The sequence below is a fragment of the Entelurus aequoreus genome, linkage group LG26 (assembly GCF_033978785.1).
Source record: "Entelurus aequoreus isolate RoL-2023_Sb linkage group LG26, RoL_Eaeq_v1.1, whole genome shotgun sequence".
Classification (NCBI taxonomy): domain Eukaryota; kingdom Metazoa; phylum Chordata; class Actinopteri; order Syngnathiformes; family Syngnathidae; genus Entelurus; species Entelurus aequoreus.
Window position 1 is genome coordinate 34,524,537 of NC_084756.1, and position 25,811 is coordinate 34,550,347.

General features: G+C 39.8%; 1 protein-coding gene across 1 annotated transcript in view; it reads right to left on the bottom strand.

The window, feature by feature from the left end:
• Positions 1 to 863: 863 nt before the first annotated feature.
• gata2b (GATA binding protein 2b) overlaps positions 864 to 25,811 on the bottom strand; it is a 54,915-nt gene continuing 29,967 nt past the window's right edge. The window contains exon 6 of the mRNA XM_062037554.1: positions 864 to 1,669. Coding sequence (XP_061893538.1) covers positions 1,391 to 1,669 — 279 coding nt within the window. The 3' untranslated portion in view covers positions 864 to 1,390. The remainder of the gene's footprint in view (positions 1,670 to 25,811) is intronic.

Consider the following 25,811-nt stretch of genomic DNA (forward strand, 5'->3'; position numbering starts at 1 on the left):
TTTTTTATTTTTTTATTTTTTTTAGACAGAGATTTTTTATATAATTTTTTTTTTTTTTTTTAAATCTATAATTTTTATTTTATTTTTTTACACATTTATCTTGTGCACACAAGATACATGTCTGAAAAAAAATAATATATATATATATTTTTTAATTTTATAAAAAAACTATCTCTTGTGCACAAGATAGTTTCTCGTGCGCACGAGATACATGTCTAATAAATTAAAAATAAAAATTATACTTTTTTTAAAAATAATTATATAAAAACTTTCTCGTGCGCACGAGAAACTTTCTCGTGTGCACGAGAGTTTCTCTTGCGCACGAGATACATGTCTAAAAAAAACAAAAAAAATTATTAGTTTAATTTTTTTTTAGAATAATTTTATAAAAACAAACTATCTCGTGCGCACGAGAGTTTCTCGTGCGCACGAGATACATGTCTAAAAAACTAAAATAAAAATTATACTTTTTTTATTTTTTATAATTATATAAAAACTTTCTCGTGCGCACAAGATACATGTCTAAAAAAAATAAAAATAAAAAATATTAAAAAAAATTTCCCCCCGTGTCCCTTTAAGGGCTCCGTAGCTTTACATAGCACGAGATACATGTCCAAAAAAAAAAAATTATATATTTTTTAAAAATAATTTTATAAAAAGTTTCGAGAAACTTGCGCACGAGAAATTATCTCGTGCGCATGAGATACATGTCTAAAAAAATAAATAATAATAATAATTTTAAAACAAAATCCCCCCATGTCCCTTTAGGGGCTCCATATAAAGCGCTTTGAGTCACTAGAGAAAATGCGCTATATAAATATAATTCACTTCACTTCAAAGGAATCAGGAACTGAAGGTGCGGTTGTGATCGTGATTCTTTATTTGGTATGAGTACAAATGACGAGCAGGTCAGAAGAAAGCGCTTTTAGCAACAACAAAAAATCTAGTCATAGCCGAGACGACAGTATTTATATTATGATCAAGGTGATAGAGTCACAGGAACAAAGCGGTGAAAATAAATTATTTGAATAACAATAATTACAATGAACAATATCAAATTACAAATCATAAAGCTTTTTTTTTTTTTTTATTTCTGTGAGGAAGAAAATAATTCCAGCATATTTTCATGTGAGTTTGTCCCCTTCCATACAATATTCACAGTTACAGCGCCATGCAGTCATGCTGGCAGGTCCATTGGAGTCAAACCCACAGCTGCAGTGATGTCATCGTGTGTGCGTGCGTGTGTGTACATGTACATGCAGGGCCAACAGGAACAGGAAGTAGAAGCCGTCTTCCTCCATTAGGAGTTAGGTACCTACAGATTGGCCGTGTTTGCTCCATACCGTTTTTTTGCATAATGGACAAAGAAAGTGTCTGTGGCCGTGACCCCTCACCCCATGGCCGTCACCATGCTGGAGTGGTGCGGGTGGCCAAAGGACGGGTGTATCGGTGTGGGAGTGGGCAGCATGTGTCCGGCGTGGCTGAAGGGCGGCAAGTGGCCCACGGACATGTGTCCCGCCAGGGAGCTGAAGGTGGAGTTCTTGTCGTGAAAACTTTTGCTGTACTCCTCGTAGCTCTCGCTGACCCGCCTCATCTTTTTGGACTTGCCGGACATTTTCCTGTTCCTCGTTTGTATTCCCTCTTTTTTCATGGTCAGGGGCCGGTTCACCTGTGAGGGGAGAGTTAGGTTCTGTTAGTTCAATCAATCAATCAGTTTATTTATATAGCCCTAAATCACGAGTGTCTCAAAGGGCTGCACAAGCCACAACCACATCCTCGGTTCAGAGCCCACATCAGGGCAAGGAAAAACTCAACCCAATGGGACAATGAGAAACCTTGGAGAGGACCGCAAATGTGGGGACCCCTAGGGCGACTGGTGCAATGGACGTGGAGTAGATCTAGCATAATATTGTGAGAGTCCAGTTCATAGTGGATCTAGCATAATAGTGTGAGAGTCCAGTTCATAGTGGATCTAACATAATAGTGTGAGAGTCCAGTTCATAGTGGATCTAACATAATAGTGTGAGAGTCCAGTCCATAGTGGATCTAACATAATAGTGTGAGAGTCCAGTCCATAGTGGATCTAACATAATAGTGAGAGTCCAGTCCATAGTGGATCTAACATAATAGTGAGAGTCCAGTCCATAGTGGATCTAACATAATAGTGTGAGAGTCCAGTCCATAGTGGATCTAGCATAATAGTGTGAGAGTCCAGTCCATAGTGAATCTAACATAATAGTAAGAGTCCAGTCCATAGTGGATCTAACATAATAGTGTGAGAGTCCAGTCCATAGTGGATCTAACATAATAGTGAGAGTCCAGTCCATAGTGGATCTAACATAATAGTGTGAGAGTCCAGTCCATAGTGGATCTAACATAATAGTGTGAGAGTCCAGTCCATAGTGGATCTAACATAATAGTGTGAGAGTCCAGTCCATAGTGGATCTAACATAATATTGTGAGAGTCCAGTCCATAGTGGATCTAACATAATAGTGTGAGAGTCCAGTCCATAGTGGATCTAACATAATAGTGAGAGTCCAGTCCATAGTGGATCTAACATAATATTGTGAGAGTCCAGTCCAAAGTGGATCTAACATAATAGTGTGAGAGTCCAGTCCATAGTGGATCTAACATAATAGTGTGAGACTCCAGTCCATAGTGGATCTAACATAATAGTGTGGAAGTCCAGTCCATAGTGGATCTAACATAATAGTGAGAGTCCAGTCCATAGTGGATCTAACATAATAGTGAGAGTCCAGTCCATAGTGGATCTAACATAATAGTGTGGAAGTCCAGTCCATAGTGGATCTAACATAATAGTGAGAGTCCAGTTCATAGTGGATCTAACATAATAGTGTGAGAGTCCAGTCCATAGTGGATCTAACATAATAGTGTGAGAGTCCAGTCCATAGTGGATCTAACATAATAGTGAGAGTCCAGTTCATAGTGGATCTAACATAATAGTGTGAGAGTCCAGTCCATAGTGGCTCTGACATAATAGTGAGAGTCCAGTCCATAGTGGATCTAACATAATAGTGAGAGTCCAGTCCATAGTGGATCTAACATAATAGTGAGAGTCCAGTCCATAGTGGATCTAACATAATAGCGAGAGTCCAGTCCAAAGTGGATCTAACATAATACTGTGAGAGTCCATAGTGGATCTAACATAATAATGTGAGAGTCCAGTCCATAGTGGATCTAACATAATAGTGTGAGAGTCCAGTCCATAGTGGATCTAACATAATAGTGTGAGAGTCCAGTCCATAGTGGATCTAACATAATAGTGTGAGAGTCCAGTCCATAGTGGATCTAACATAATAGTGTGAGAGTCCAGTCCATAGTGGATCTAACATAATACTGTGAGAGTCCATAGTGGATCTAACATAATAATGTGAGAGTCCAGTCCATAGTGGATCTAGCATAATAGTGTGAGAGTCCAGTCCATAGTGGATCTAACATAATAGTATGAGAGTCCGGTCCATAGTGGATCTAACATAATAGTGTGAGAGTCCAGTCCATAGTGGATCTAACATAATAGTGTGAGAGTCCAGTCCATAGTGGATCTAACATAATAGTGTGAGAGTCCAGTCCATAGTGGATCTAACATAATACTGTGAGAGTCCATAGTGGATCTAACATAATAATGTGAGAGTCCAGTCCATAGTGGATCTAGCATAATAGTGTGAGAGTCCAGTCCATAGTGGATCTAACATAATAGTGTGAGAGTCCAGTCCATAGTGGATCTAACATAATAGTGAGAGTCCAGTTCATAGTGGATCTAACATAATAGTGTGAGAGTCCAGTCCATAGTGGCTCTGACATAATAGTGAGAGTCCAGTCCATAGTGGATCTAACATAATAGTGAGAGTCCAGTCCATAGTGGATCTAACATAATAGTGAGAGTCCAGTCCATAGTGGATCTAACATAATAGCGAGAGTCCAGTCCAAAGTGGATCTAACATAATACTGTGAGAGTCCATAGTGGATCTAACATAATAATGTGAGAGTCCAGTCCATAGTGGATCTAGCATAATAGTGTGAGAGTCCAGTTCATTGTGGATCTAACATAATAGTGTGAGAGTCCAGTCCATAGTGGCTCTAACATAATAGTGTGAGAGTCCAGTCCATAGTGGATCTAACATAATAATGTGAGAGTCCAGTCCATAGTGGATCTAGCATAATAGTGTGAGAGTCCAGTTCATTGTGGATCTAACATAATAGTGTGAGAGTCCAGTCCATAGTGGCTCTAACATAATAGTGTGAGAGTCCAGTCCATAGTGGATCTAACATAATAGCGAGAGTCCAGTCCAAAGTGGATCTAACATAATACTGTGAGAGTCCATAGTGGATCTAACATAATAATGTGAGAGTCCAGTCCATAGTGGATCTAACATAATAGTGTGAGAGTCCAGTCCATAGTGGATCTAACATAATAGTGAGAGTCCAGTTCATTGTGGATCTAACATAATAGTGTGAGAGTCCAGTCCATAGTGGCTCTAACATAATAGTGTGAGAGTCCAGTCCATAGTGGATCTAACATAATAGTGTGAGAGTCCAGTCCATAGTGGATCTAACATAATAGTGTGAGAGTCCAGTCCATAGTGGATCTAACATAATAGTGAGAGTCCACTCCATAGTGGATCTAACATAATAGTGTGAGAGTCCAGTCCATAGTGGATCTAACATAATAGTGAGAGTCCAGTCCATAGTGGATCTAGCATAATAGTGTGAGAGTCCAGTCCATAGTGGATCTAACATAATAGTGAGAGTCCAGTTCATAGTGGATCTAACATAATAGTGTGAGAGTCCAGTCCATAGTGGCTCTAACATAATAGTGTGAGAGTCCAGTCCATAGTGGATCTAACATAATAGTGTGAGAGTCCAGTCCATAGTGGATCTAACATAATAGTGTGAGAGTCCAGTCCATAGTGGATCTAACATAATAGTGAGAGTCCAGTCCATAGTGGATCTAACATAATAGTGTGAGAGTCCAGTCCATAGTGGATCTAACATAATAGTGAGAGTCCAGTCCATAGTGGATCTAGCATAATAGTGTGAGAGTCCAGTCCATAGTGGATCTAACATAATAGTGAGAGTCCAGTTCATAGTGGATCTAACATAATAGTGTGAGAGTCCAGTCCATAGTGGCTCTAACATAATAGTGTGAGAGTCCAGTCCATAGTGGATCTAACATAATAGTGTGAGAGTCCAGTCCATAGTGGATCTAACATAATAGTGTGGAAGTCCAGTCCATAGTGGATCTAACATAATAGTGTGGAAGTCCAGTCCATTGTGGATCTAACATAATAGTGTGAGAGTCCAGTCCATAGTGGATCTAACATAATAGTAAGAGTCCAGTCCATAGTGGATCTAACATAATAATGTGAGAGTCCAGTCCATAGTGGATCTAACATAATAGTAAGAGTCCAGTCCATAGTGGATCTAACATAATAGTATGAGAGTCCATAGAGGATCTAACATAATAATGTGAGAGTCCAGTCCATAGTGGATCTAACATAATATTGTGAGAGTCCAGTCCATAGTGGATCTAGCATAATAGTGTGAGAGTCCAGTCCATAGTGGATCTAACATAATAGTGTGAGAGTCCAGTCCATAGTGGATCTAACATAATAGTGAGAGTCCAGTCCAAAGTGGATCTAACATAATATTGTGAGAGTCCAGTCCATAGTGGATCTAACATAATAGTAAGAGTCCAGTCCATAGTGGATCTAGCATAATAGTGAGAGTCCAGTCCAAAGTGGATCTAACATGATATTGTAAGAGTCCAGTCCATAGTGGATCTAACATAATAGTGAGAGTCCAGTCCATAGTGGATCTAACATAATAGTGAGAGTCCATTCCATAGTGGATCTAACATAATAGTGTGAGAGTTCAGTCCATAGTGGATCTAACATAATAGTGAGAGTCCAGTCCATAGTGGATCTAACATAATAGTGTGAGAGTCCAGTCCATAGTGGATCTAACATAATAGTGAGAGTCCAGTCCATAGTGGATCTAGCATAATAGTGTGAGAGTCCAGTCCATAGTGGATCTAACATAATAGTGAGAGTCCAGTCCATAGTGGATCTAACATAATAGTGAGAGTCCAGTCCATAGTGGATCTAACATAATAGCGAGAGTCCAGTCCAAAGTGGATCTAACATAATACTGTGAGAGTCCATAGTGGATCTAACATAATAATGTGAGAGTCCAGTCCATAGTGGATCTAACATAATAGTGTGAGAGTCCAGTCCATAGTGGATCTAACATAATAGTGTGAGAGTCCAGTCCATAGTGGATCTAACATAATAGTGTGAGAGTCCAGTCCATAGTGGATCTAACATAATAGTGTGAGAGTCCAGTCCATAGTGGATCTAACATAATACTGTGAGAGTCCATAGTGGATCTAACATAATAATGTGAGAGTCCAGTCCATAGTGGATCTAGCATAATAGTGTGAGAGTCCAGTCCATAGTGGATCTAACATAATAGTATGAGAGTCCGGTCCATAGTGGATCTAACATAATAGTGTGAGAGTCCAGTCCATAGTGGATCTAACATAATAGTGTGAGAGTCCAGTCCATAGTGGATCTAACATAATAGTGTGAGAGTCCAGTCCATAGTGGATCTAACATAATACTGTGAGAGTCCATAGTGGATCTAACATAATAATGTGAGAGTCCAGTCCATAGTGGATCTAGCATAATAGTGTGAGAGTCCAGTCCATAGTGGATCTAACATAATAGTGTGAGAGTCCAGTCCATAGTGGATCTAACATAATAGTGAGAGTCCAGTTCATAGTGGATCTAACATAATAGTGTGAGAGTCCAGTCCATAGTGGCTCTGACATAATAGTGAGAGTCCAGTCCATAGTGGATCTAACATAATAGTGAGAGTCCAGTCCATAGTGGATCTAACATAATAGTGAGAGTCCAGTCCATAGTGGATCTAACATAATAGCGAGAGTCCAGTCCAAAGTGGATCTAACATAATACTGTGAGAGTCCATAGTGGATCTAACATAATAATGTGAGAGTCCAGTCCATAGTGGATCTAGCATAATAGTGTGAGAGTCCAGTCCATAGTGGATCTAACATAATAGTGTGAGAGTCCAGTCCATAGTGGATCTAACATAATAGTGTGAGAGTCCAGTCCATAGTGGATCTAACATAATAGTGAGAGTCCAGTTCATTGTGGATCTAACATAATAGTGTGAGAGTCCAGTCCATAGTGGCTCTAACATAATAGTGTGAGAGTCCAGTCCATAGTGGATCTAACATAATAGTGTGAGAGTCCAGTCCATAGTGGATCTAACATAATAGTGTGAGAGTCCAGTCCATAGTGGATCTAACATAATAGTGAGAGTCCAGTCCATAGTGGATCTAACATAATAGTGTGAGAGTCCAGTCCATAGTGGATCTAACATAATAGTGAGAGTCCAGTCCATAGTGGATCTAGCATAATAGTGTGAGAGTCCAGTCCATAGTGGATCTAACATAATAGTGAGAGTCCAGTTCATAGTGGATCTAACATAATAGTGTGAGAGTCCAGTCCATAGTGGCTCTAACATAATAGTGTGAGAGTCCAGTCCATAGTGGATCTAACATAATAGTGTGAGAGTCCAGTCCATAGTGGATCTAACATAATAGTGTGAGAGTCCAGTCCATAGTGGATCTAACATAATAGTGAGAGTCCAGTCCATAGTGGATCTAACATAATAGTGTGAGAGTCCAGTCCATAGTGGATCTAACATAATAGTGAGAGTCCAGTCCATAGTGGATCTAGCATAATAGTGTGAGAGTCCAGTCCATAGTGGATCTAACATAATAGTGAGAGTCCAGTTCATAGTGGATCTAACATAATAGTGTGAGAGTCCAGTCCATAGTGGCTCTAACATAATAGTGTGAGAGTCCAGTCCATAGTGGATCTAACATAATAGTGTGAGAGTCCAGTCCATAGTGGATCTAACATAATAGTGTGGAAGTCCAGTCCATAGTGGATCTAACATAATAGTGTGGAAGTCCAGTCCATTGTGGATCTAACATAATAGTGTGAGAGTCCAGTCCATAGTGGATCTAACATAATAGTAAGAGTCCAGTCCATAGTGGATCTAACATAATAATGTGAGAGTCCAGTCCATAGTGGATCTAACATAATAGTAAGAGTCCAGTCCATAGTGGATCTAACATAATAGTATGAGAGTCCATAGAGGATCTAACATAATAATGTGAGAGTCCAGTCCATAGTGGATCTAACATAATATTGTGAGAGTCCAGTCCATAGTGGATCTAGCATAATAGTGTGAGAGTCCAGTCCATAGTGGATCTAACATAATAGTGTGAGAGTCCAGTCCATAGTGGATCTAACATAATAGTGAGAGTCCAGTCCAAAGTGGATCTAACATAATATTGTGAGAGTCCAGTCCATAGTGGATCTAACATAATAGTAAGAGTCCAGTCCATAGTGGATCTAGCATAATAGTGAGAGTCCAGTCCAAAGTGGATCTAACATGATATTGTAAGAGTCCAGTCCATAGTGGATCTAACATAATAGTGAGAGTCCAGTCCATAGTGGATCTAACATAATAGTGAGAGTCCATTCCATAGTGGATCTAACATAATAGTGTGAGAGTTCAGTCCATAGTGGATCTAACATAATAGTGAGAGTCCAGTCCATAGTGGATCTAACATAATAGTGTGAGAGTCCAGTCCATAGTGGATCTAACATAATAGTGAGAGTCCAGTCCATAGTGGATCTAGCATAATAGTGTGAGAGTCCAGTCCATAGTGGATCTAACATAATAGTGAGAGTCCAGTCCATAGTGGATCTAACATAATAGTGAGAGTCCAGTCCATAGTGGATCTAACATAATAGCGAGAGTCCAGTCCAAAGTGGATCTAACATAATACTGTGAGAGTCCATAGTGGATCTAACATAATAATGTGAGAGTCCAGTCCATAGTGGATCTAACATAATAGTGTGAGAGTCCAGTCCATAGTGGATCTAACATAATAGTGTGAGAGTCCAGTCCATAGTGGATCTAACATAATAGTGTGAGAGTCCAGTCCATAGTGGATCTAACATAATAGTGTGAGAGTCCAGTCCATAGTGGATCTAACATAATACTGTGAGAGTCCATAGTGGATCTAACATAATAATGTGAGAGTCCAGTCCATAGTGGATCTAGCATAATAGTGTGAGAGTCCAGTCCATAGTGGATCTAACATAATAGTATGAGAGTCCGGTCCATAGTGGATCTAACATAATAGTGTGAGAGTCCAGTCCATAGTGGATCTAACATAATAGTGTGAGAGTCCAGTCCATAGTGGATCTAACATAATAGTGTGAGAGTCCAGTCCATAGTGGATCTAACATAATACTGTGAGAGTCCATAGTGGATCTAACATAATAATGTGAGAGTCCAGTCCATAGTGGATCTAGCATAATAGTGTGAGAGTCCAGTCCATAGTGGATCTAACATAATAGTGTGAGAGTCCAGTCCATAGTGGATCTAACATAATAGTGAGAGTCCAGTTCATAGTGGATCTAACATAATAGTGTGAGAGTCCAGTCCATAGTGGCTCTGACATAATAGTGAGAGTCCAGTCCATAGTGGATCTAACATAATAGTGAGAGTCCAGTCCATAGTGGATCTAACATAATAGTGAGAGTCCAGTCCATAGTGGATCTAACATAATAGCGAGAGTCCAGTCCAAAGTGGATCTAACATAATACTGTGAGAGTCCATAGTGGATCTAACATAATAATGTGAGAGTCCAGTCCATAGTGGATCTAGCATAATAGTGTGAGAGTCCAGTCCATAGTGGATCTAACATAATAGTGTGAGAGTCCAGTCCATAGTGGATCTAACATAATAGTGTGAGAGTCCAGTCCATAGTGGATCTAACATAATAGTGAGAGTCCAGTTCATTGTGGATCTAACATAATAGTGTGAGAGTCCAGTCCATAGTGGCTCTAACATAATAGTGTGAGAGTCCAGTCCATAGTGGATCTAACATAATAGTGTGAGAGTCCAGTCCATAGTGGATCTAACATAATAGTGTGAGAGTCCAGTCCATAGTGGATCTAACATAATAGTGAGAGTCCAGTCCATAGTGGATCTAACATAATAGTGTGAGAGTCCAGTCCATAGTGGATCTAACATAATAGTGAGAGTCCAGTCCATAGTGGATCTAGCATAATAGTGTGAGAGTCCAGTCCATAGTGGATCTAACATAATAGTGAGAGTCCAGTTCATAGTGGATCTAACATAATAGTGTGAGAGTCCAGTCCATAGTGGCTCTAACATAATAGTGTGAGAGTCCAGTCCATAGTGGATCTAACATAATAGTGTGAGAGTCCAGTCCATAGTGGATCTAACATAATAGTGTGAGAGTCCAGTCCATAGTGGATCTAACATAATAGTGAGAGTCCAGTCCATAGTGGATCTAACATAATAGTGTGAGAGTCCAGTCCATAGTGGATCTAACATAATAGTGAGAGTCCAGTCCATAGTGGATCTAGCATAATAGTGTGAGAGTCCAGTCCATAGTGGATCTAACATAATAGTGAGAGTCCAGTTCATAGTGGATCTAACATAATAGTGTGAGAGTCCAGTCCATAGTGGCTCTAACATAATAGTGTGAGAGTCCAGTCCATAGTGGATCTAACATAATAGTGTGAGAGTCCAGTCCATAGTGGATCTAACATAATAGTGTGGAAGTCCAGTCCATAGTGGATCTAACATAATAGTGTGGAAGTCCAGTCCATTGTGGATCTAACATAATAGTGTGAGAGTCCAGTCCATAGTGGATCTAACATAATAGTAAGAGTCCAGTCCATAGTGGATCTAACATAATAATGTGAGAGTCCAGTCCATAGTGGATCTAACATAATAGTAAGAGTCCAGTCCATAGTGGATCTAACATAATAGTATGAGAGTCCATAGAGGATCTAACATAATAATGTGAGAGTCCAGTCCATAGTGGATCTAACATAATATTGTGAGAGTCCAGTCCATAGTGGATCTAGCATAATAGTGTGAGAGTCCAGTCCATAGTGGATCTAACATAATAGTGTGAGAGTCCAGTCCATAGTGGATCTAACATAATAGTGAGAGTCCAGTCCAAAGTGGATCTAACATAATATTGTGAGAGTCCAGTCCATAGTGGATCTAACATAATAGTAAGAGTCCAGTCCATAGTGGATCTAGCATAATAGTGAGAGTCCAGTCCAAAGTGGATCTAACATGATATTGTAAGAGTCCAGTCCATAGTGGATCTAACATAATAGTGAGAGTCCAGTCCATAGTGGATCTAACATAATAGTGAGAGTCCATTCCATAGTGGATCTAACATAATAGTGTGAGAGTTCAGTCCATAGTGGATCTAACATAATAGTGAGAGTCCAGTCCATAGTGGATCTAACATAATAGTGTGAGAGTCCAGTCCATAGTGGATCTAACATAATAGTGAGAGTCCAGTCCATAGTGGATCTAGCATAATAGTGTGAGAGTCCAGTCCATAGTGGATCTAACATAATAGTGAGAGTCCAGTCCATAGTGGATCTAACATAATAGTGAGAGTCCAGTCCATAGTGGATCTAACATAATAGCGAGAGTCCAGTCCAAAGTGGATCTAACATAATACTGTGAGAGTCCATAGTGGATCTAACATAATAATGTGAGAGTCCAGTCCATAGTGGATCTAACATAATAGTGTGAGAGTCCAGTCCATAGTGGATCTAACATAATAGTGTGAGAGTCCAGTCCATAGTGGATCTAACATAATAGTGTGAGAGTCCAGTCCATAGTGGATCTAACATAATAGTGTGAGAGTCCAGTCCATAGTGGATCTAACATAATACTGTGAGAGTCCATAGTGGATCTAACATAATAATGTGAGAGTCCAGTCCATAGTGGATCTAGCATAATAGTGTGAGAGTCCAGTCCATAGTGGATCTAACATAATAGTATGAGAGTCCGGTCCATAGTGGATCTAACATAATAGTGTGAGAGTCCAGTCCATAGTGGATCTAACATAATAGTGTGAGAGTCCAGTCCATAGTGGATCTAACATAATAGTGTGAGAGTCCAGTCCATAGTGGATCTAACATAATACTGTGAGAGTCCATAGTGGATCTAACATAATAATGTGAGAGTCCAGTCCATAGTGGATCTAGCATAATAGTGTGAGAGTCCAGTCCATAGTGGATCTAACATAATAGTGTGAGAGTCCAGTCCATAGTGGATCTAACATAATAGTGAGAGTCCAGTTCATAGTGGATCTAACATAATAGTGTGAGAGTCCAGTCCATAGTGGCTCTGACATAATAGTGAGAGTCCAGTCCATAGTGGATCTAACATAATAGTGAGAGTCCAGTCCATAGTGGATCTAACATAATAGTGAGAGTCCAGTCCATAGTGGATCTAACATAATAGCGAGAGTCCAGTCCAAAGTGGATCTAACATAATACTGTGAGAGTCCATAGTGGATCTAACATAATAATGTGAGAGTCCAGTCCATAGTGGATCTAGCATAATAGTGTGAGAGTCCAGTCCATAGTGGATCTAACATAATAGTGTGAGAGTCCAGTCCATAGTGGATCTAACATAATAGTGTGAGAGTCCAGTCCATAGTGGATCTAACATAATAGTGAGAGTCCAGTTCATTGTGGATCTAACATAATAGTGTGAGAGTCCAGTCCATAGTGGCTCTAACATAATAGTGTGAGAGTCCAGTCCATAGTGGATCTAACATAATAGTGTGAGAGTCCAGTCCATAGTGGATCTAACATAATAGTGTGAGAGTCCAGTCCATAGTGGATCTAACATAATAGTGAGAGTCCAGTCCATAGTGGATCTAACATAATAGTGTGAGAGTCCAGTCCATAGTGGATCTAACATAATAGTGAGAGTCCAGTCCATAGTGGATCTAGCATAATAGTGTGAGAGTCCAGTCCATAGTGGATCTAACATAATAGTGAGAGTCCAGTTCATAGTGGATCTAACATAATAGTGTGAGAGTCCAGTCCATAGTGGCTCTAACATAATAGTGTGAGAGTCCAGTCCATAGTGGATCTAACATAATAGTGTGAGAGTCCAGTCCATAGTGGATCTAACATAATAGTGTGAGAGTCCAGTCCATAGTGGATCTAACATAATAGTGAGAGTCCAGTCCATAGTGGATCTAACATAATAGTGTGAGAGTCCAGTCCATAGTGGATCTAACATAATAGTGAGAGTCCAGTCCATAGTGGATCTAGCATAATAGTGTGAGAGTCCAGTCCATAGTGGATCTAACATAATAGTGAGAGTCCAGTTCATAGTGGATCTAACATAATAGTGTGAGAGTCCAGTCCATAGTGGCTCTAACATAATAGTGTGAGAGTCCAGTCCATAGTGGATCTAACATAATAGTGTGAGAGTCCAGTCCATAGTGGATCTAACATAATAGTGTGGAAGTCCAGTCCATAGTGGATCTAACATAATAGTGTGGAAGTCCAGTCCATTGTGGATCTAACATAATAGTGTGAGAGTCCAGTCCATAGTGGATCTAACATAATAGTAAGAGTCCAGTCCATAGTGGATCTAACATAATAATGTGAGAGTCCAGTCCATAGTGGATCTAACATAATAGTAAGAGTCCAGTCCATAGTGGATCTAACATAATAGTATGAGAGTCCATAGAGGATCTAACATAATAATGTGAGAGTCCAGTCCATAGTGGATCTAACATAATATTGTGAGAGTCCAGTCCATAGTGGATCTAGCATAATAGTGTGAGAGTCCAGTCCATAGTGGATCTAACATAATAGTGTGAGAGTCCAGTCCATAGTGGATCTAACATAATAGTGAGAGTCCAGTCCATAGTGGATCTAACATAATAGTGAGAGTCCAGTCCATAGTGGATCTAACATAATAGTGAGAGTCCAGTCCATAGTGGATCTAACATAATAGTGAGAGTCCAGTCCATAGTGGATCTAACATAATAGTGAGAGTCCAGTCCATAGTGGATCTAACATAATAGTGAGAGTCCAGTCCATAGTGGATCTAACATAATAGTGTGAGAGTCCAGTCCATAGTGGATCTAGCATAATAGTGTGAGAGTCCAGTCCATAGTGAATCTAACATAATAGTAAGAGTCCAGTCCATAGTGGATCTAACATAATAGTGTGAGAGTCCAGTCCATAGTGGATCTAACATAATAGTGAGAGTCCAGTCCATAGTGGATCTAACATAATAGTGTGAGAGTCCAGTCCATAGTGGATCTAACATAATAGTGTGAGAGTCCAGTCCATAGTGGATCTAACATAATATTGTGAGAGTCCAGTCCATAGTGGATCTAACATAATAGTGTGAGAGTCCAGTCCATAGTGGATCTAACATAATAGTGAGAGTCCAGTCCATAGTGGATCTAACATAATATTGTGAGAGTCCAGTCCAAAGTGGATCTAACATAATAGTGTGAGAGTCCAGTCCATAGTGGATCTAACATAATAGTGTGAGACTCCAGTCCATAGTGGATCTAACATAATAGTGTGGAAGTCCAGTCCATAGTGGATCTAACATAATAGTGAGAGTCCAGTCCATAGTGGATCTAACATAATAGTGAGAGTCCAGTCCATAGTGGATCTAACATAATAGTGTGGAAGTCCAGTCCATAGTGGATCTAACATAATAGTGAGAGTCCAGTTCATAGTGGATCTAACATAATAGTGTGAGAGTCCAGTCCATAGTGGATCTAACATAATAGTGTGAGAGTCCAGTCCATAGTGGATCTAACATAATAGTGAGAGTCCAGTTCATAGTGGATCTAACATAATAGTGTGAGAGTCCAGTCCATAGTGGCTCTGACATAATAGTGAGAGTCCAGTCCATAGTGGATCTAACATAATAGTGAGAGTCCAGTCCATAGTGGATCTAACATAATAGTGAGAGTCCAGTCCATAGTGGATCTAACATAATAGCGAGAGTCCAGTCCAAAGTGGATCTAACATAATACTGTGAGAGTCCATAGTGGATCTAACATAATAATGTGAGAGTCCAGTCCATAGTGGATCTAACATAATAGTGTGAGAGTCCAGTCCATAGTGGATCTAACATAATAGTGTGAGAGTCCAGTCCATAGTGGATCTAACATAATAGTGTGAGAGTCCAGTCCATAGTGGATCTAACATAATAGTGTGAGAGTCCAGTCCATAGTGGATCTAACATAATACTGTGAGAGTCCATAGTGGATCTAACATAATAATGTGAGAGTCCAGTCCATAGTGGATCTAGCATAATAGTGTGAGAGTCCAGTCCATAGTGGATCTAACATAATAGTATGAGAGTCCGGTCCATAGTGGATCTAACATAATAGTGTGAGAGTCCAGTCCATAGTGGATCTAACATAATAGTGTGAGAGTCCAGTCCATAGTGGATCTAACATAATAGTGTGAGAGTCCAGTCCATAGTGGATCTAACATAATACTGTGAGAGTCCATAGTGGATCTAACATAATAATGTGAGAGTCCAGTCCATAGTGGATCTAGCATAATAGTGTGAGAGTCCAGTCCATAGTGGATCTAACATAATAGTGTGAGAGTCCAGTCCATAGTGGATCTAACATAATAGTGAGAGTCCAGTTCATAGTGGATCTAACATAATAGTGTGAGAGTCCAGTCCATAGTGGCTCTGACATAATAGTGAGAGTCCAGTCCATAGTGGATCTAACATAATAGTGAGAGTCCAGTCCATAGTGGATCTAACATAATAGTGAGAGTCCAGTCCATAGTGGATCTAACATAATAGCGAGAGTCCAGTCCAAAGTGGATCTAACATAATACTGTGAGAGTCCATAGTGGATCTAACATAATAATGTGAGAGTCCAGTCCATAGTGGATCTAGCATAATAGTGTGAGAGTCCAGTCCATAGTGGATCTAACATAATAGTGTGAGAGTCCAGTCCATAGTGGATCTAACATAATAGTGTGAGAGTCCAGTCCATAGTGGATCTAACATAATAGTGAGAGTCCAGTTCATTGTGGATCTAACATAATAGTGTGAGAGTCCAGTCCATAGTGGCTCTAACATAATAGTGTGAGAGTCCAGTCCATAGTGGATCTAACATAATAGTGTGAGAGTCCAGTCCATAGTGGATCTAACATAATAGTGTGAGAGTCCAGTCCATAGTGGATCTAACATAATAGTGAGAGTCCAGTCCATAGTGGATCTAACATAATAGTGTGAGAGTCCAGTCCATAGTGGATCTAACATAATAGTGAGAGTCCAGTCCATAGTGGATCTAGCATAATAGTGTGAGAGTCCAGTCCATAGTGGATCTAACATAATAGTGAGAGTCCAGTTCATAGTGGATCTAACATAATAGTGTGAGAGTCCAGTCCATAGTGGCTCTAACATAATAGTGTGAGAGTCCAGTCCATAGTGGATCTAACATAATAGTGTGAGAGTCCAGTCCATAGTGGATCTAACATAATAGTGTGAGAGTCCAGTCCATAGTGGATCTAACATAATAGTGAGAGTCCAGTCCATAGTGGATCTAACATAATAGTGTGAGAGTCCAGTCCATAGTGGATCTAACATAATAGTGAGAGTCCAGTCCATAGTGGATCTAGCATAATAGTGTGAGAGTCCAGTCCATAGTGGATCTAACATAATAGTGAGAGTCCAGTTCATAGTGGATCTAACATAATAGTGTGAGAGTCCAGTCCATAGTGGCTCTAACATAATAGTGTGAGAGTCCAGTCCATAGTGGATCTAACATAATAGTGTGAGAGTCCAGTCCATAGTGGATCTAACATAATAGTGTGGAAGTCCAGTCCATAGTGGATCTAACATAATAGTGTGGAAGTCCAGTCCATTGTGGATCTAACATAATAGTGTGAGAGTCCAGTCCATAGTGGATCTAACATAATAGTAAGAGTCCAGTCCATAGTGGATCTAACATAATAATGTGAGAGTCCAGTCCATAGTGGATCTAACATAATAGTAAGAGTCCAGTCCATAGTGGATCTAACATAATAGTATGAGAGTCCATAGAGGATCTAACATAATAATGTGAGAGTCCAGTCCATAGTGGATCTAACATAATATTGTGAGAGTCCAGTCCATAGTGGATCTAGCATAATAGTGTGAGAGTCCAGTCCATAGTGGATCTAACATAATAGTGTGAGAGTCCAGTCCATAGTGGATCTAACATAATAGTGAGAGTCCAGTCCAAAGTGGATCTAACATAATATTGTGAGAGTCCAGTCCATAGTGGATCTAACATAATAGTAAGAGTCCAGTCCATAGTGGATCTAGCATAATAGTGAGAGTCCAGTCCAAAGTGGATCTAACATGATATTGTAAGAGTCCAGTCCATAGTGGATCTAACATAATAGTGAGAGTCCAGTCCATAGTGGATCTAACATAATAGTGAGAGTCCATTCCATAGTGGATCTAACATAATAGTGTGAGAGTTCAGTCCATAGTGGATCTAACATAATAGTGAGAGTCCAGTCCATAGTGGATCTAACATAATAGTGTGAGAGTCCAGTCCATAGTGGATCTAACATAATAGTGAGAGTCCAGTCCATAGTGGATCTAACATAATAGTGAGAGTCCAGTCCATAGTGGATCTAACATAATAGCGAGAGTCCAGTCCAAAGTGGATCTAACATAATACTGTGAGAGTCCATAGTGGATCTAACATAATAATGTGAGAGTCCAGTCCATAGTGGATCTAACATAATAGTGTGAGAGTCCAGTCCATAGTGGATCTAACATAATAGTGTGAGAGTCCAGTCCATAGTGGATCTAACATAATAGTGTGAGAGTCCAGTCCATAGTGGATCTAACATAATAGTGTGAGAGTCCAGTCCATAGTGGATCTAACATAATACTGTGAGAGTCCATAGTGGATCTAACATAATAATGTGAGAGTCCAGTCCATAGTGGATCTAGCATAATAGTGTGAGAGTCCAGTCCATAGTGGATCTAACATAATAGTATGAGAGTCCGGTCCATAGTGGATCTAACATAATAGTGTGAGAGTCCAGTCCATAGTGGATCTAACATAATAGTGTGAGAGTCCAGTCCATAGTGGATCTAACATAATAGTGTGAGAGTCCAGTCCATAGTGGATCTAACATAATACTGTGAGAGTCCATAGTGGATCTAACATAATAATGTGAGAGTCCAGTCCATAGTGGATCTAGCATAATAGTGTGAGAGTCCAGTCCATAGTGGATCTAACATAATAGTGTGAGAGTCCAGTCCATAGTGGATCTAACATAATAGTGAGAGTCCAGTTCATAGTGGATCTAACATAATAGTGTGAGAGTCCAGTCCATAGTGGCTCTGACATAATAGTGAGAGTCCAGTCCATAGTGGATCTAACATAATAGTGAGAGTCCAGTCCATAGTGGATCTAACATAATAGTGAGAGTCCAGTCCATAGTGGATCTAACATAATAGCGAGAGTCCAGTCCAAAGTGGATCTAACATAATACTGTGAGAGTCCATAGTGGATCTAACATAATAATGTGAGAGTCCAGTCCATAGTGGATCTAGCATAATAGTGTGAGAGTCCAGTCCATAGTGGATCTAACATAATAGTGTGAGAGTCCAGTCCATAGTGGATCTAACATAATAGTGTGAGAGTCCAGTCCATAGTGGATCTAACATAATAGTGAGAGTCCAGTTCATTGTGGATCTAACATAATAGTGTGAGAGTCCAGTCCATAGTGGCTCTAACATAATAGTGTGAGAGTCCAGTCCATAGTGGATCTAACATAATAGTGTGAGAGTCCAGTCCATAGTGGATCTAACATAATAGTGTGAGAGTCCAGTCCATAGTGGATCTAACATAATAGTGAGAGTCCAGTCCATAGTGGATCTAACATAATAGTGTGAGAGTCCAGTCCATAGTGGATCTAACATAATAGTGAGAGTCCAGTCCATAGTGGATCTAGCATAATAGTGTGAGAGTCCAGTCCATAGTGGATCTAACATAATAGTGAGAGTCCAGTTCATAGTGGATCTAACATAATAGTGTGAGAGTCCAGTCCATAGTGGCTCTAACATAATAGTGTGAGAGTCCAGTCCATAGTGGATCTAACATAATAGTGTGAGAGTCCAGTCCATAGTGGATCTAACATAATAGTGTGAGAGTCCAGTCCATAGTGGATCTAACATAATAGTGAGAGTCCAGTCCATAGTGGATCTAACATAATAGTGTGAGAGTCCAGTCCATAGTGGATCTAACATAATAGTGAGAGTCCAGTCCATAGTGGATCTAGCATAATAGTGTGAGAGTCCAGTCCATAGTGGATCTAACATAATAGTGAGAGTCCAGTTCATAGTGGATCTAACATAATAGTGTGAGAGTCCAGTCCATAGTGGCTCTAACATAATAGTGTGAGAGTCCAGTCCATAGTGGATCTAACATAATAGTGTGAGAGTCCAGTCCATAGTGGATCTAACATAATAGTGTGGAAGTCCAGTCCATAGTGGATCTAACATAATAGTGTGGAAGTCCAGTCCATTGTGGATCTAACATAATAGTGTGAGAGTCCAGTCCATAGTGGATCTAACATAATAGTAAGAGTCCAGTCCATAGTGGATCTAACATAATAATGTGAGAGTCCAGTCCATAGTGGATCTAACATAATAGTAAGAGTCCAGTCCATAGTGGATCTAACATAATAGTATGAGAGTCCATAGAGGATCTAACATAATAATGTGAGAGTCCAGTCCATAGTGGATCTAACATAATATTGTGAGAGTCCAGTCCATAGTGGATCTAGCATAATAGTGTGAGAGTCCAGTCCATAGTGGATCTAACATAATAGTGTGAGAGTCCAGTCCATAGTGGATCTAACATAATAGTGAGAGTCCAGTCCAAAGTGGATCTAACATAATATTGTGAGAGTCCAGTCCATAGTGGATCTAACATAATAGTAAGAGTCCAGTCCATAGTGGATCTAGCATAATAGTGAGAGTCCAGTCCAAAGTGGATCTAACATGATATTGTAAGAGTCCAGTCCATAGTGGATCTAACATAATAGTGAGAGTCCAGTCCATAGTGGATCTAACATAATAGTGAGAGTCCATTCCATAGTGGATCTAACATAATAGTGTGAGAGTTCAGTCCATAGTGGATCTAACATAATAGTGAGAGTCCAGTCCATAGTGGATCTAACATAATAGTGTGAGAGTCCAGTCCATAGTGGATCTAACATAATAGTGAGAGTCCAGTCCATAGTGGATCTAGCATAATAGTGTGAGAGTCCAGTCCATAGTGGATCTAACATAATAGTGAGAGTCCAGTTCATAGTGGATCTAACATAATAGTGTGAGAGTCCAGTCCATAGTGGCTCTAACATAATAGTGTGAGAGTCCAGTCCATAGTGGATCTAACATAATAGTGTGAGAGTCCAGTCCATAGTGGATCTAACATAATAGTGTGAGAGTCCAGTCCATAGTGGATCTAACATAATAGTGAGAGTCCAGTCCATAGTGGATCTAACATAATAGTGTGAGAGTCCAGTCCATAGTGGATCTAACATAATAGTGAGAGTCCAGTCCATAGTGGATCTAGCATAATAGTGTGAGAGTCCAGTCCATAGTGGATCTAACATAATAGTGAGAGTCCAGTTCATAGTGGATCTAACATAATAGTGTGAGAGTCCAGTCCATAGTGGCTCTAACATAATAGTGTGAGAGTCCAGTCCATAGTGGATCTAACATAATAGTGTGAGAGTCCAGTCCATAGTGGATCTAACATAATAGTGTGGAAGTCCAGTCCATAGTGGATCTAACATAATAGTGTGGAAGTCCAGTCCATTGTGGATCTAACATAATAGTGTGAGAGTCCAGTCCATAGTGGATCTAACATAATAGTAAGAGTCCAGTCCATAGTGGATCTAACATAATAATGTGAGAGTCCAGTCCATAGTGGATCTAACATAATAGTAAGAGTCCAGTCCATAGTGGATCTAACATAATAGTATGAGAGTCCATAGAGGATCTAACATAATAATGTGAGAGTCCAGTCCATAGTGGATCTAACATAATATTGTGAGAGTCCAGTCCATAGTGGATCTAGCATAATAGTGTGAGAGTCCAGTCCATAGTGGATCTAACATAATAGTGTGAGAGTCCAGTCCATAGTGGATCTAACATAATAGTGAGAGTCCAGTCCAAAGTGGATCTAACATAATATTGTGAGAGTCCAGTCCATAGTGGATCTAACATAATAGTAAGAGTCCAGTCCATAGTGGATCTAGCATAATAGTGAGAGTCCAGTCCAAAGTGGATCTAACATGATATTGTAAGAGTCCAGTCCATAGTGGATCTAACATAATAGTGAGAGTCCAGTCCATAGTGGATCTAACATAATAGTGAGAGTCCATTCCATAGTGGATCTAACATAATAGTGTGAGAGTTCAGTCCATAGTGGATCTAACATAATAGTGAGAGTCCAGTCCATAGTGGATCTAACATAATAGTGTGAGAGTCCAGTCCATAGTGGATCTAACATAATAGTGAGAGTCCAGTCCATAGTGGATCTAGCATAATAGTGTGAGAGTCCAGTCCATAGTGGATCTAACATAATAGTGAGAGTCCAGTCCATAGTGGATCTAACATAATAGTGAGAGTCCAGTCCATAGTGGATCTAACATAATAGCGAGAGTCCAGTCCAAAGTGGATCTAACATAATACTGTGAGAGTCCATAGTGGATCTAACATAATAATGTGAGAGTCCAGTCCATAGTGGATCTAACATAATAGTGTGAGAGTCCAGTCCATAGTGGATCTAACATAATAGTGTGAGAGTCCAGTCCATAGTGGATCTAACATAATAGTGTGAGAGTCCAGTCCATAGTGGATCTAACATAATAGTGTGAGAGTCCAGTCCATAGTGGATCTAACATAATACTGTGAGAGTCCATAGTGGATCTAACATAATAATGTGAGAGTCCAGTCCATAGTGGATCTAGCATAATAGTGTGAGAGTCCAGTCCATAGTGGATCTAACATAATAGTATGAGAGTCCGGTCCATAGTGGATCTAACATAATAGTGTGAGAGTCCAGTCCATAGTGGATCTAACATAATAGTGTGAGAGTCCAGTCCATAGTGGATCTAACATAATAGTGTGAGAGTCCAGTCCATAGTGGATCTAACATAATACTGTGAGAGTCCATAGTGGATCTAACATAATAATGTGAGAGTCCAGTCCATAGTGGATCTAGCATAATAGTGTGAGAGTCCAGTCCATAGTGGATCTAACATAATAGTGTGAGAGTCCAGTCCATAGTGGATCTAACATAATAGTGAGAGTCCAGTTCATAGTGGATCTAACATAATAGTGTGAGAGTCCAGTCCATAGTGGCTCTGACATAATAGTGAGAGTCCAGTCCATAGTGGATCTAACATAATAGTGAGAGTCCAGTCCATAGTGGATCTAACATAATAGTGAGAGTCCAGTCCATAGTGGATCTAACATAATAGCGAGAGTCCAGTCCAAAGTGGATCTAACATAATACTGTGAGAGTCCATAGTGGATCTAACATAATAATGTGAGAGTCCAGTCCATAGTGGATCTAGCATAATAGTGTGAGAGTCCAGTCCATAGTGGATCTAACATAATAGTGTGAGAGTCCAGTCCATAGTGGATCTAACATAATAGTGTGAGAGTCCAGTCCATAGTGGATCTAACATAATAGTGAGAGTCCAGTTCATTGTGGATCTAACATAATAGTGTGAGAGTCCAGTCCATAGTGGCTCTAACATAATAGTGTGAGAGTCCAGTCCATAGTGGATCTAACATAATAGTGTGAGAGTCCAGTCCATAGTGGATCTAACATAATAGTGTGAGAGTCCAGTCCATAGTGGATCTAACATAATAGTGAGAGTCCAGTCCATAGTGGATCTAACATAATAGTGTGAGAGTCCAGTCCATAGTGGATCTAACATAATAGTGAGAGTCCAGTCCATAGTGGATCTAGCATAATAGTGTGAGAGTCCAGTCCATAGTGGATCTAACATAATAGTGAGAGTCCAGTTCATAGTGGATCTAACATAATAGTGTGAGAGTCCAGTCCATAGTGGCTCTAACATAATAGTGTGAGAGTCCAGTCCATAGTGGATCTAACATAATAGTGTGAGAGTCCAGTCCATAGTGGATCTAACATAATAGTGTGAGAGTCCAGTCCATAGTGGATCTAACATAATAGTGAGAGTCCAGTCCATAGTGGATCTAACATAATAGTGTGAGAGTCCAGTCCATAGTGGATCTAACATAATAGTGAGAGTCCAGTCCATAGTGGATCTAGCATAATAGTGTGAGAGTCCAGTCCATAGTGGATCTAACATAATAGTGAGAGTCCAGTTCATAGTGGATCTAACATAATAGTGTGAGAGTCCAGTCCATAGTGGCTCTAACATAATAGTGTGAGAGTCCAGTCCATAGTGGATCTAACATAATAGTGTGAGAGTCCAGTCCATAGTGGATCTAACATAATAGTGTGGAAGTCCAGTCCATAGTGGATCTAACATAATAGTGTGGAAGTCCAGTCCATTGTGGATCTAACATAATAGTGTGAGAGTCCAGTCCATAGTGGATCTAACATAATAGTAAGAGTCCAGTCCATAGTGGATCTAACATAATAATGTGAGAGTCCAGTCCATAGTGGATCTAACATAATAGTAAGAGTCCAGTCCATAGTGGATCTAACATAATAGTATGAGAGTCCATAGAGGATCTAACATAATAATGTGAGAGTCCAGTCCATAGTGGATCTAACATAATATTGTGAGAGTCCAGTCCATAGTGGATCTAGCATAATAGTGTGAGAGTCCAGTCCATAGTGGATCTAACATAATAGTGTGAGAGTCCAGTCCATAGTGGATCTAACATAATAGTGAGAGTCCAGTCCATAGTGGATCTAACATAATAGTGAGAGTCCAGTCCATAGTGGATCTAACATAATAGTGAGAGTCCAGTCCATAGTGGATCTAACATAATAGTGAGAGTCCAGTCCATAGTGGATCTAACATAATAGTGAGAGTCCAGTCCATAGTGGATCTAACATAATAGTGAGAGTCCAGTCCATAGTGGATCTAACATAATAGTGTGAGAGTCCAGTCCATAGTGGATCTAGCATAATAGTGTGAGAGTCCAGTCCATAGTGAATCTAACATAATAGTAAGAGTCCAGTCCATAGTGGATCTAACATAATAGTGTGAGAGTCCAGTCCATAGTGGATCTAACATAATAGTGAGAGTCCAGTCCATAGTGGATCTAACATAATAGTGTGAGAGTCCAGTCCATAGTGGATCTAACATAATAGTGTGAGAGTCCAGTCCATAGTGGATCTAACATAATATTGTGAGAGTCCAGTCCATAGTGGATCTAACATAATAGTGTGAGAGTCCAGTCCATAGTGGATCTAACATAATAGTGAGAGTCCAGTCCATAGTGGATCTAACATAATATTGTGAGAGTCCAGTCCAAAGTGGATCTAACATAATAGTGTGAGAGTCCAGTCCATAGTGGATCTAACATAATAGTGTGAGACTCCAGTCCATAGTGGATCTAACATAATAGTGTGGAAGTCCAGTCCATAGTGGATCTAACATAATAGTGAGAGTCCAGTCCATAGTGGATCTAACATAATAGTGAGAGTCCAGTCCATAGTGGATCTAACATAATAGTGTGGAAGTCCAGTCCATAGTGGATCTAACATAATAGTGAGAGTCCAGTTCATAGTGGATCTAACATAATAGTGTGAGAGTCCAGTCCATAGTGGATCTAACATAATAGTGTGAGAGTCCAGTCCATAGTGGATCTAACATAATAGTGAGAGTCCAGTTCATAGTGGATCTAACATAATAGTGTGAGAGTCCAGTCCATAGTGGCTCTGACATAATAGTGAGAGTCCAGTCCATAGTGGATCTAACATAATAGTGAGAGTCCAGTCCATAGTGGATCTAACATAATAGTGAGAGTCCAGTCCATAGTGGATCTAACATAATAGCGAGAGTCCAGTCCAAAGTGGATCTAACATAATACTGTGAGAGTCCATAGTGGATCTAACATAATAATGTGAGAGTCCAGTCCATAGTGGATCTAACATAATAGTGTGAGAGTCCAGTCCATAGTGGATCTAACATAATAGTGTGAGAGTCCAGTCCATAGTGGATCTAACATAATAGTGTGAGAGTCCAGTCCATAGTGGATCTAACATAATAGTGTGAGAGTCCAGTCCATAGTGGATCTAACATAATACTGTGAGAGTCCATAGTGGATCTAACATAATAATGTGAGAGTCCAGTCCATAGTGGATCTAGCATAATAGTGTGAGAGTCCAGTCCATAGTGGATCTAACATAATAGTATGAGAGTCCGGTCCATAGTGGATCTAACATAATAGTGTGAGAGTCCAGTCCATAGTGGATCTAACATAATAGTGTGAGAGTCCAGTCCATAGTGGATCTAACATAATAGTGTGAGAGTCCAGTCCATAGTGGATCTAACATAATACTGTGAGAGTCCATAGTGGATCTAACATAATAATGTGAGAGTCCAGTCCATAGTGGATCTAGCATAATAGTGTGAGAGTCCAGTCCATAGTGGATCTAACATAATAGTGTGAGAGTCCAGTCCATAGTGGATCTAACATAATAGTGAGAGTCCAGTTCATAGTGGATCTAACATAATAGTGTGAGAGTCCAGTCCATAGTGGCTCTGACATAATAGTGAGAGTCCAGTCCATAGTGGATCTAACATAATAGTGAGAGTCCAGTCCATAGTGGATCTAA